Below are 12,918 nucleotides of genomic sequence, written 5' to 3'. Positions count from 1 at the left end.
TATTCAGCCAGGAAAACTTTTATGGCTATAATTTGCTTCTCAGTGATGTTTACTGTATTCCCGACAAGGTACCAACAAGACAGAAGCTGTCTAGAAATTAACTCTTTCAGGCAGCAAAATAAAACAAAACAGCTTGGTTATTAATGTTTTGCACTGTACGTACAAGTTTATCTCTCCATGTCACATGTCGCCTCGGGTACACTTTAAATACCATTCAGTAAAAATGCATAGGAACTTTGTCATATCTACTGTAGTCCTCCATGATCACCGACTGGACAGACCTGAGGTCGACATCCCAATCAGAGGCATATTCGGTGGATATTTCGCTTATGCTAGTGTCATACATTGGCGAACCTGTCTTGCAGACACCATTGTACACACCCGGCTTTTTTATTGATGCTAGACTGGGAAAGGAATGAAGTCCAACACTGCTATCAGACGAAGTAGAGCTGGACTCAGATGGACGGCTCAACCTCCTCTCAGGTGGGCTCCCCTCTAGAGAGATGTTCTCCTGGGGTAAGTAACTGCTGTAATCCATCATGTGAGCGCTGTTCTGGAATTGTCCTCTGCTCAGAACTGTTTTTTGTTTATTGTATTCCATAATGGGACTTAGGGAGGTGTAGTACTGATGGCTGCCCATTGAGTTGTTAGATGGTGAACTTTGTTGATAGACATTAGTTGACATCTGGCCGCTGACTGATCTCTGCCTGGCCCCTTCACTGGACCATTGAGAGTATTCCGCTACTTCTGTTGACTGGTGGTAGAACATATCCTGCTGTGGGACCATCAGTGGTTTCATCTCCTCCTGGTAACTCATCAGTTGTTGCTGATGAACCATATCAGGGACTGATGCGGAGGCATATAAATATCGGTTAGGGCTGACAAGGTTGGGAGAAGATCCCTCCATTTGCGGGTTTGCGTGCTTCACACCCTTCTTGCGTGCTTTAGCTCTTCGGTTCTGGAACCACACCTGTGCCAATCAGAAGACATTGGTAAGTAAAAAAAGCAATATTTATCTTAATTTCACCCTTAGTTGAGAAGTTTGTTTTAGTGTACTTCATCATTCAGTATGGATGAACCTAAAAAGCAATGTGCTATCTATTGATGGCTGTTATGCACATGATGTGATCTAAGCCTGGCAGGGGCGTAACTAGACACTAGGGAACTGTAGGGAAATGGAAGGGGCCACTAGACACCAGGAAACTGTCTAAGGAAGGAAGGACCACTAGACACCAGGGAACTGTACAGGGTAGGAAGGGGGACCGCTAGAGACCATGGAACTGTATGAGAAGGGAAGAGGCCACTAGATTCCAGGGAACTGCATAAGGGAGGAAAGACCACTAGACACCAGGGAACTGTATAGGGGTGGGAGGAGGCATTAGGCACCAGGGAATTGTATAGGGGAGCCACTAGAAACCAGGTAACTGTATAATAGAGGGAGGGCCACTAGACACCAGGGAGCTTTTTAAGGGATGAAGGTGGCCACTAGACATTGAGTCTGGCCCGCAACTTGGTTCTGTAGGGATAGTCAATGACTTGCAAATAATTTCAAATTGATGCAACATTGCGCTGATTTTGTATTCAAATATATACAGCTTGAAAATGAACCAATCAAATCCTACTGAGGTAAAATGTAGTCAATTTCCAAGCTGCATACATTTGCATATATAATTTGCATAATCCTGCATCAACTCAAAGTTAATTGCATCTCATCTACCATTCCCATTCCTCTGTTCAAATTAGCCCCACTTAACACTTGAGCTTGACGCCACTGCCTCTAGCGTGAAGATAGGTTTGCTATCAGCAGGCCATACCATGGAGTCTTTACTTCTGGCTGACTGCTATAAGGAGCATTGGACAGTGGTGAACACATACCTGGATCCTTGATTCAGATATGGCAATCTTCCTTGACAGGTGCTCTCTGTGTCGGATGTCTGGATACATGTTCATTCTGAAGAAGTTTTCCAAGATGTTCACTTGCGACTCGTTAAAAACGGTTCTCTTCCTGCGTTGGCAAGCTGAAGATTGGGGTTGGCCAGTCATCTCATCAGCCTGTGTTGTCTGAAGGGCTCTGAGATCATCATCAGTAGGTGTAGGTGAGCCAGCAATTTCTGCAAAGATAAAATGAATGCTTAAAGCGGATCCGAGATAAAAAACGAACTATAACAAGTAACTTGTCTATATATCTTATCTAAAGTTTAGATGGTTTGCACAGCAAATCTAACTGCAAACAGCTTTAATAGAATATGATTATTTATTCCTGTGATACAATGACAGCATCCATGTTGTTTGTAAACATTACTTAGAGGCAGCCATCAGCCTAATCCCCTCTCCCCCTCCCTCCTCCCCTCTGCCTCTGAAATCAATGGCTAGTAACACCTCCCCCTCCTCCTGCCCAGACTGAGCTCCCATGAGCCCTTGCTACTGCCAAGGCTCTCTGAAACCCTGTGGGCGTGGCTTTTTTAGTTTATAGGGAATTAGAGTATTAAAACAAAAACAAAAAAGTATTTGGCTTGAGGAATGCCCTATAAACAACAGGAAAGGAACACAATTATGCAATGAGTAAAAGTTAACCTCGGATCCACTTTAACCTCCAAAGACTGATACATTATCTTCAGATTACACTTTACTCTTCCTGCCTTTTCTCTTTCTATGTTTTTCTTTCTCTATGCTTATGCTGGGTACACACGATACGTTTTTCCGCTCGATTTTCCACCCAATTGGTTTTTCAGCTTGATTCTGCACGCAATTCTCTTATCATCCGCATGTTTTTCTTATCTTTTTCCATTCACCTCTATGAGAAATCGAGCGCAGAATCGATCGGAAGGATATGTCGGGAATTAGCTATCAAATCCATCTATCGAGCTGAAAAACGTATCGTGTGTACCCAGCATTAGGCCTGGTACACACACACATCCAATTTTCATTGGCCAATGATTGGCCAATTTTGCCACTTCTATGTAGTAAGACAGCTTACCTACACAATCTGTTCAAAGTATTCAAAATCTTTTGGGCTTCTTACTACATGGAGGTGGTAAAATTGGCAATTCATTGGCCAATTAAACGTTCAAATTCTCTATTAGCTGGTAAATGTTTAGAGCCCTTCCACGGGTCATATTGGAACATAGTGAGGGTTGTTGAAAGGTTAGGAAATTGGCAGTAAATGCAGGTTCTGCAGTAGAATTAAATATTTTTTTTATTATTAAACTGTCCTGTATTGATTAAAAAAAAAAAAAAGAAAAACTTGCTGTGGAACCATGCAACCAGTAATTCAAAAGGCTCTCAGAATACCTGGCTATGGTTTCATATGACCCGGGTAAGGATGGTAAATCCCTACCACTATATATATATATATATATATATATATATATATATATATATATATTGTATGTAATTTTTTTTAGCTGATGCATGCTTTAAAAGGGACACTTAAGCCAGAAAAATAAAAGAGTTTTACTCACCTGGGGCTTCTACCAGCCCCCTGCAGCAGTCCTGTGCCCTCGCAGCCACTTACTAATCCTCTGGTCCCCCGCTGCCAGCTAGTTTCATTTTTGCCGGCAGGCCCGTCAGGACTGGCCATGCGTAGCTTTTTCAGCATTCCCGACTGTAATTAGCGCTATTGTGGGCCGCAACGCGTTCAATAATACGCATTGCCGCATATCTATGCGTGCGTAATGCGGCAACACGTATTTGCGTAAAAAGCTACGCGTGGCCAGTCCTGACCAGCCTGTCGGCAAAAATGAAACTAGCTGGCAGCGGGGGACCAGAGGATTAGTGAGGGGCTGCGAGGGCACAGGACTGCTGCAGGGGGCTGGGAGAAGCCCCAGGTGAGTAAAACTCATTTTTTTTTTCCTGACTTAAGGTTCACTTTAAGTTAAGTAAAAAAAAGTGTGCTTTTTAGTATACTGTGTATTTGGTCAGATTATATATTTATATAGTGTACAATATACTAATTCAATTATAATTTAATTAAATAGCACACACAGGGCCATATGCAATTCACTTTTTCACCTGAGTTTTCTCCTAGGAGATAATTTTTCATCTTTGATTTATAACAACTTTTTAGGAGTTTGCAATGGAAAAAGTACCAAAAAGTAGGTGAAAAAGTGCTATAAAAATTATTTTGAGTATTTGTTTGTTGGTGGTTTAAAGGGCATTTTATTGACAAGTTGAAAATTTCACCCAGGAGAAAACTCAAGTGAATTGCATATGGGCCATTGTGAAATATAAAAGAAGTTACATAAGATTCTGTTCACTTCAAACACCCAATCAAGAAATTTCAATAAAAAAAATACATATTTCCCTGCCTTGGTTTGGCTGTTTGGCATGGACACATTCTTTATACTCTTCTGCACTTCACCTCAATAGTTTTAATAACACATAATGGGCCCAATCCAAATCACTTTTTGCCCTAGGTTTTCTCCAGGTGATCTTTTCAGTTTATGCCATATGCAATTCTCTTTTTCACCTGAGTTTTCTCCTAGGAGATAATTTTTCATCTTTGATTTTAAATAACTTTCCAGCACTTTTCAACTAAAAACGTACCAAAAAGTTGCTTAAAAAGTACTATTAAAATTATTTTGAGCATGTTCTTGCCTTCTGGGGTTAAAAGGCATTTTATTGACAAGTTTAAAAATTTCACCTAGGAGAAAACTCAGGTGAAAAAGTGAATTGCATATGGGCCCATATATACAATGGCTCATATGCAATTATATTTTTCTCCAGAGTTTTCTCCTAAGGTTAGGAACACACTAGGCAGAATCACATATGCGTTTTCCACTATGTGCTATGGAGAAAACTCGTGCGATACTGCCTAATGTGTTCCTTGCCTCCATGGTATATTTAAATGTCTTAATAAAATGTCTTTTAAACCACCAGAAAGCAAGAAAATGCTCAAAATAATTTTTGACATGACATTTGCACCTACTTTTTGGTTGAAAAGTGCTGAAAAGTGATTTTAAATAGAAGATGAAACAATATCTCCTATGAAAAAACCCAGGAGACAAACTTAACTGTGTATCAGTATTAATGCCTTTTTATGCCACCAGCAAGATACCCAGAATAATGTAGACAGTACTTTTCAACCTATTTTTTTGGTAATTTGTCAATTGCAGAGTGTTGAAAAGTTATTTTAAACAGAAGATTAAAAATTATGAAATTTTAGGAGGAAAAGTGTATTAAATTAGGGCCAATATGTACATTAGTTTTCCATCTATTTGTAGTTAAGCAAGAAATATCACCAACGTCTTTATCAACGCAGTAATCAAAATAATAACTAGAAAGAGAAGATGTGTCTTACCATTCATGCTGGACTGTTGGAAATTTTTGCTTTGAACCGGGATCACAGTTGCCGCAATCTGAGGGGCCCAGTGTACAGAATATCCCATCTGACCATTGGGTAGGCACGGAGGAGGGTAATATTGCCCAGATAATCCTTGGCTCTGCCCAGCCATTTTCCTAGACCCTTGCTGTCCTGGGAGATCTCAGGTCTGCTGTGTGTAGGCTAGCTGCTCCTACAGATTGTGAATAATCCAGGCAGTTTTAACCACTTTTTTATAGCTGCATGGGGGTGGAGACAATGATCAAAGACATCAGGTGTGACAGTGCCTAGTTGTTATGTAGACTCTATTGTTAGACTTTGCTTGTTCAGCCATTATCTTCTGTTTAGTCCAGCCAGATAGCTTAGACTGTCAATACACAAACTTGTCCAGAGATTCAGAAAGGTGGGCTTCCTGTGTTCTTCTGGCTTTTTTTCTGACAGGAAGTCACTTGCTGCTTGGTCTCAGTTCATAGTCAAGGTCTCCTCAGAAGATCAATGTTCTTGGTTCAACAAGACCAAAGTCTCAAGGTTCATAGGCCGTTATTCAATTTACTTTATTTCCTACATTTTCTGCTAGGTGATATTTCCATATTTATCAATAAAATGCATTTTAAGCCGACAACAAGCAAGAAAATACTATAATAATTTTGACAATACTTTTTCACCTACGTTTTAGTCATTTTTTCATTTGCAGAGTGCTGAAAAGATTATGGAATTTTGTAAAAAAGTGAAATACATTTTTGAGTTGTTTTAATCAGTGTTGCTTGAGAATTTTTGCCAAAGTCATTTTCGCATTGAAAATACTATTTTCGATTTCGAGAAAATATTTGTGAAAATATGTTGAACTTTCATCACAATATGGTCAAAGCAAACAAACTTTTCTCTCTGATGAGAAAATTCTCGAAATGCACAAAAATAGTTTATTTTAGCATGAAAATGCGCTAAAAGCGTTAAAAATCACAAACTTATTTAAAAATAATTTTTAACAGAATTTTCGCTAGAAAATCGAATTTTACTTCATGATTGCAAAAATTAATGCAAAAAAATAATCATCATTTTTACTCATCACTGGTGTTAATGCTTTTAGCAAGTTATTTAATTTAGTGTCATCTAAAAACACAAAAAGTTTTGTCTTAGGATTCATACATTTTGACATTTTTTACTGTTTTGATTTTGTTCCAAATTTCTGAACGAACACGGTTATTTCTGGTCAGGTTAATGATACTTAAAAAAAAACAAAAAAAAAACAGTTGTGTTGATAGTGGGGAGAAACATTTTTTTAATTACATTTTCAAGTAAAAATCAAATTGGGGATTGAATAGAAGAAAATATATAGAAAGTATTTGTTTTTGTGGCAAGTCAATCAAAATATGCAACTGAATTATCGTTATTCTTAATATAGCGTTAGTATTATTTATTAGTTAGTTAGTTATTATTATTAATATTATGTTAGTATTAATATAGCGCCAACATGTTCCGTAGCGCTGTACAGAGCACATATATAGTCTTGTCACTAACTGTCCCTCGGAGGAGCTCACAATGTAGTCCCCGCCATAGTCATATGTCCATATCGTGTAGTGTATGTATTTGTAGTCTAGGGCGAATTTAGGGGGAAGCCAATTAACTTAGCAGTATGTTTTGGGGATGTGGGAGGAAACCGGAGTGCCCGGAGGAAACCCACATAGACTCGGGGAGAACATACAAACTCCTTGCAGATGATGACATGCCTGGGATTCGAATCGGGGACCCAGCGATGCAAGGCGAGAGCACTAACCACTATGCCACCGTGCTGCCCATCTGAATATCAAACTGATTTTATTGCTGTGCCTTTGGGTCACTATTATTCTTTTTTCATTTGCTACTATTTTTTTTTTCAGGTCTGTGTCCCATATGCAGTAAACTTATTCTGCTAAAGGCAGCCATACATTACTCGATTTTTCATCAAGCGATTTACTTTATTGGTCAACTACAGCGTGGTTGATCGAAAGTTGATCGATTAGTGGCCCACACACTACAAGGGAGATCCTATGTGATTCCATTTCGCTATCGATCTAAACAATGTTGTGCCTCTATGCTCTGTCTATCAATGTGAACAGTAACTAATTCCTTTTGTGATTGACCGATATCTTCCATCCTGTCCAAGTAAATTGACTAATTTACTTGGACAGGATGGATGACATCGGTCAATCACAAAAGGAATTAGTTACTGTTCACATTGATAGACAGTGATTTCTATTGATCGAGCAGAATGGAACATAATCGATTCTTCCTCCGTTCGATAAAATGATTGAATCGATTGGTCGATCATACAGGAAAATCTAATAATGTATGAGCACCTTTCTCCCAGGTAATATGGTCACACCGTACCAATAAAATGCCCTTTAAAGAGACACTGAAGCGAAAAAAAAATATGATATAGTGAATTGGTTGTGAACTATGAATAATTACTAGAAGATTAGCAGCAAAGAAAATATTCTCATATTTTTATTTTCAGGTATATAGTGTTTTTTTCTAACATTGCATCATTCTATAATATGTGCAGATTACACAACACTCAGCATTCACAATTATTCTTTCAGAGCAGTCTGTGAAATAATGACCTCTCCTCTGGCAGAGAAAAAGTAAATAGTCCAGGAACAGTTGAGATAATAAAAAATCAGACAACAGCCCTCTCCAAGACTTTGAAAGTGGTAGAGCTTAATGGCTTGTTTGCATAGAGATAACAACTGGAGTTTCTTAACTCTTCTGTACTGGAAACAATTAGACTGATGTATCTGATCTTAATGTTTTATTTCTTAGCTGTACTACACATACAAATCATAATATCATAATTTTTTTTTCGCTTCAGTGTCTCTTTAAATCTGCAGCAATCTGACATATTCTCAAAATAATTTTGATAGTACATCTTTTTATCCACTTTTCATTTTTATCCAATTACAGAATGCTGAATAGTTATGCAAAAGATTAAAAATGATCTCATAGGAGAAAACTCAGAAGAAAAAGTGAATGGAACACTGACCTGTGTGTCTATATTGCCATCACACAAGGCAGAGGTAAAATGACAATAAAAGCTTTATTTTCAGGTTATCTCCAGCTCAGAGTTCTCTTGAACTGTTTTCATACAGGTGACATTTGCAGACTACAATGATCATTTTGGTGGGCAGTCTGCTGAAGTCCAATAAGAGCCAGACTTGCTTAGCTCCTCTTAGTACCCTGTACTGTTCTATGGAGAGGGTAGAGGGGAGCGGCAGATTGGGAAACATGAACATTACCTTGCATATCAGTTGTCCTTTCAGTTACAACTGACAGCAACTGATATATAACTGACAGCAACTAATATTTAATTTCTGACAAAATCTTGTCGGCTTGTGAGCTTCTGAGAGGAAGTGATGTGAGGTAAGTATGTAATATTCATTTGCAGGTGCATCATGTGTTTATTTTAAATAACTCTACTTGTTCCAGGTTCCCTTTAAATTTTACCCCTACCTAGCCTATTAACCACTTGAGGACTGCAGTGGAAAACCCCCCTAAAGACCAGGGCAATTTTAACTAAATGGGCCACTGCAGCTTTAAGGCATAGCTGCAAGCCCGTACAACTCAGTACACTAGTGATTACCCAAGCCCCCCCCCCCCCCCCCAACTTTTCTCCCCACCAATAGAGCTCTCTGTTGGTGGGGTCTGATCACTCCCCCCCCCCCCCCCCCCAGTGTTTTTTTTTTATTATTAATATTTATGTTGCTTTTTTTTACTATTTTTTACTTTGTTGCCTTCATTCATTTATTTAAAACCCTCCCCCCAGCCAGCCAATCATAGCGATCAGCTCTCATAGGCTTCACCCTATTAGAGCCGATCGCTCTCTTGTCCCCCAGGGGGACAGCCGTGTCACGCGGCTGTCACCAGTGCAGCGGTCCCCAGTGCAGCGCAGCTGTTGATCGCAGCGCTGCACTATGTAAACAGACGGCGATCACGCCGTCTAACAGTCTCCCGAGTGGCGATTGCCGCTCGGAGACTGAAGAGGGGGCTGAGCTCCGCCCCCGAGCAGGAGAAGCGCGTGCAGCATATGCGCGATCTCATTCAAATTAGAGCCCCAGGACTTGACGCCAATTGGCGTTAGGCGGCCCTGGGGCTACCACCGCGGCCACGCCCATTGGCGTGGGCCGGTCTTTAGGTAGTTAACCCCTGTAATACCTACACCTGTTTGTACACTTTTAATGACTGCCACCTGTAGCGATCGGATGCGATTGCTAGAGCGTCAATTTGGGGCCCCAATGCTCTACTGATGCATTGCTTTGTCGTTGCCTAGCGATACATCTGTATAGCACTGTGGCCCCTGAACTAATTAAAATAATATGAACCGTTGCATTCGATCACTACAGACACACAGGCTGGGTATAATGGTCCTCCGCATGCCCAGCTAGTAGTGATATAAAGGCACAGCTAGTAGTGATATACAGGCACAGCTAGTAGTGATCTAAAGGCACAGCTAGTAGTGATATACAGGCACAGCTAGTAGTGATATAAAGGCACAGCTAGTAGTGATATAAAGGCACAGCTAGTAGTGATATACAGGCACAGCTAGTAGTGATCTAAAGGCACAGCTAGTAGTGATATACAGGCACAGCTAGTAGTGATATAAAGGCACAGCTAGTAGTGATATAAAGGCACAGCTAGTAGTGATATAAAGGCACAGCTAGTAGTGATATAAAGGCACAGCTAGTAGTGATATAAAGGCACAGCTAGTAGTGATATACAGGCACAGCTAGTAGTGATCTAAAGGCACAGCTAGTAGTGATATACAGGCACAGCTAGTAGTAATATAAAGGCACAGCTAGTAGTGATATAAAGGCACAGCTAGTAGTGATATAAAGGCACAGCTAGTAGTGATATAAAGGCACAGCTAGTAGTGATATACAGGCACAGCTAGTAGTGATATAAAGGCACAGCTAGTAGTGATATGGCATATGTGGTACTGGTGTCATCTTAATTGGGAAGGGCCAAAGGATATATTGTATGGGTTTTATAACTGTGGGGCTTCTCATCTAAAAATTAGAGTGAAAACTGAAAGTGTATTTAATTTTCCCTAAATATATATACTGTATATATTTATTATTATTGATTTATAAAGCACCAACATATTCCGTGGCGCTGTACAAAGTAAGGAACGAACATGGGGTACATAATAATACAGGCAATATACAAGATACATAATTAGTGACAAAATACAAAAATTATACAAAATACAGAATACATAATACAGAATTGGTCATGACAGTGATAAAGGCAACAAGATAAACAAAATGTATAATCATTTTCAAGACACAAAAGGGGGGGGTTATTGGGAGGGTTGCTCTTGCGAGCTTACAAACTAAGTATTTATATATCATTTGATGTTATAAATAATGAAAAAGTTATTGCTGTTTCAATAGAAGCAAATTTAAAGTGTTAAAATTGTCAGGAACGTACAAAGGCGAGGTGGTCAATAAACCCCAAAACTATAAAGTTAAAAAGATGGTAGCCCAGGGAGGGCACTATCTGCACGGAGTTTGTATGTTCTCCTCGTGTCTGAGTGGGTTTCTTCCAGGCACTCCAGTCCCCCCCCCCCCCTCAAAAAAACAAACAAACAAAAATAAAACATTCAGATAAGTTAATTGTCTTCCCCCTAAATTGGCCCTATACTATGATATATACACTACACAGAGACATATGACTATGCTGGGGATTAGATTGTGAGCCCCTCTGAGGGCGTACGAGAGAGAACCGCGCCGGAGACTTGGGCGCAGGACACAGCCAGTATATGGCTGATCTTGCTGCCGCACAAGTCCGGGCCGTGTTAATTACTATTCCCCCTCCAGGCCGACATGGATAGTGGGGGAATAAAATAATTCGGCTTCCAGCGATTGCTGGAAGCCGAATTATTGTTTTAAAAGCAACTTCAGGTCCGTCTTCTGACGGCGCTGAAGTTACTCCCTGTGCCTGCGATAGCCGTAGTTCCTATTATGGCCTATGGTGGCGCCGGCTGCGCCCAAGTCTCCTGCGCTGCTGCGCCCAAGTGTCCAGCGCTGGATTTACCGTGTTCGCTCTGAGGGACAGTTAAGTGACAAAACAATATACTCTGTACAGCGCTGCTGACAATGTTGGTGCTATATAAAAACTAAATAATAATGATGAAAAAAGATGTTAGCCCCTCTGCATGCTGGGTTAATGGTAACTAATAATAAAATAAAGTTTTAGTTTGTGAATTCCTTGTGTAGTAGCAGTTTACAGACTGATCTATCCCTTCGCAAGAAAGGGTAAAAAATATGGGCCCCGAGGGCTGATGTTGCCAGGAGTCTGCTCAGTGTGTATCACTTGTGGTTTTTGATGTTTTCTCTGCAGAACTGAGATGAATGGTGAACAGGACTCAGGAGTGACACTTGTCTGGCAGAGGCTGTGATTTGCTAATGATGATGATCTCAGGTAGGGCTAAGGAAGGGGGGAGCGAGGGGGGGGGGGGGGGGGGGAAGGTGTTCTCATCCTGTGTGCCACTTCCCCTTCTTTGGCTGAGAGGATGTGAGGAGAGGTGGATGTGTATTCAGACAGGCTGGCTTCCTTCTCCCTCCCTCACTAGGAGTGATGTCAGGACATTTCTCCTCACAGGGTTTCACACCTCTCCAGCCTCAATGGTTTGCAGGAATCAAACTTAGAAAAAAAAGTTTAGCAAGTGACAGGTACAGAGATGTTGGCTATAACAAACAACCATTCACGACTGTTCTATTTTCTTTTTAGTTTCTCTCTTTCTACAGTATGTAGTGAAAGCCTAAACCTGGCAGGTCTTCTTTTCTCAAAAATTAAAAATTGCCACATTGATAGATTACATCACTTGATTACAAATGCAGGCATCAAACCAACAATCGTTGATTCAGGTAATACTGTAAAAGAGACTCTGTAATAATAATAAAAAAAACCCAACTAGGGGATACTTACCTCAGGAAGGGGAAGCCTCAGGGACTCAATGAGACTTCCCCCATCCCTGTCGCTGCAGGTAATCCAGCGCTGGCTCCCCCGAATGCTCCCAGAATCCTCCCCCGACAAAAGAGGATTTATTTAACTTCAAGTTTCTTCTTTGAAACTTTAAGTTTCTCATTATACAGATCTCTAAAGCTTGCAATAAACCATGTACAGTTAGTAATTAAAAAGATAGATGAAACTCGAAAAATTAGAATAAAAGTCCATTTATTTCTGTAATTCAACTTAAAAGGTGAAACTAATATATGAAATAGACTTGTTACATGCAAAACGAGATATTTCAAGCCTTTATATGTTATAACTTTGATGATTCTGGCTCACAGCTTATGGGAACCCTAAAATCAAAATCTCAGACCATTAGAATATTGTGCTAAATAATCCAAAAACACCTGCAAAGGGTTCCTATTTCATATATTAGTTTCACCTTTTAAGTTGAAATACTGAAATAAATGAATTTTAACATAATATTGTAATATTTCGAGTTTCACCTGTGTTACTAGAATCACTGCTTGTTGGTTTGAGGTCTGCATTTCTGCTCCTTGACGAACACCGGACCATACATCACTTGCATCTCTTATTTACAGACCAATTTA

The 12,918-nt window shown here is 40.0% G+C and overlaps 1 protein-coding gene across 1 annotated transcript; it reads right to left on the bottom strand.

The window, feature by feature from the left end:
- Positions 1 to 214: 214 nt before the first annotated feature.
- On the bottom strand, positions 215 to 5,306 carry LOC137504857 (homeobox protein Mix.2-like). The gene is made up of 3 exons (XM_068233449.1): positions 5,300 to 5,306; positions 1,876 to 2,111; positions 215 to 970 (listed from the first exon to the last, which is right to left on the bottom strand). The coding sequence occupies exons 1-3, from the start codon at positions 5,304 to 5,306 to the stop codon at positions 215 to 217; spliced, it is 999 nt and encodes a 332-aa protein (XP_068089550.1).
- Between the last annotated feature and the right edge of the window lie 7,612 nt (positions 5,307 to 12,918).

This window comes from Hyperolius riggenbachi, chromosome 4 (assembly GCF_040937935.1).
Source record: "Hyperolius riggenbachi isolate aHypRig1 chromosome 4, aHypRig1.pri, whole genome shotgun sequence".
Taxonomy (NCBI): domain Eukaryota; kingdom Metazoa; phylum Chordata; class Amphibia; order Anura; family Hyperoliidae; genus Hyperolius; species Hyperolius riggenbachi.
The sequence above is the reverse complement of the archived record's forward strand: the minus strand, read 5'-3'. Positions and strand labels throughout refer to the sequence as shown.

What these genes read in the sequence shown, in the direction of transcription:
- LOC137504857 (XM_068233449.1), bottom strand. An exon ending in TATCTGAATCAAGGATCCAG is followed by an intron (nt 971 to 1,875) that starts GTATGTGTTCAC and finishes TGATTGGCACAG; the next exon opens with GTGTGGTTCCAGAACCGAAG.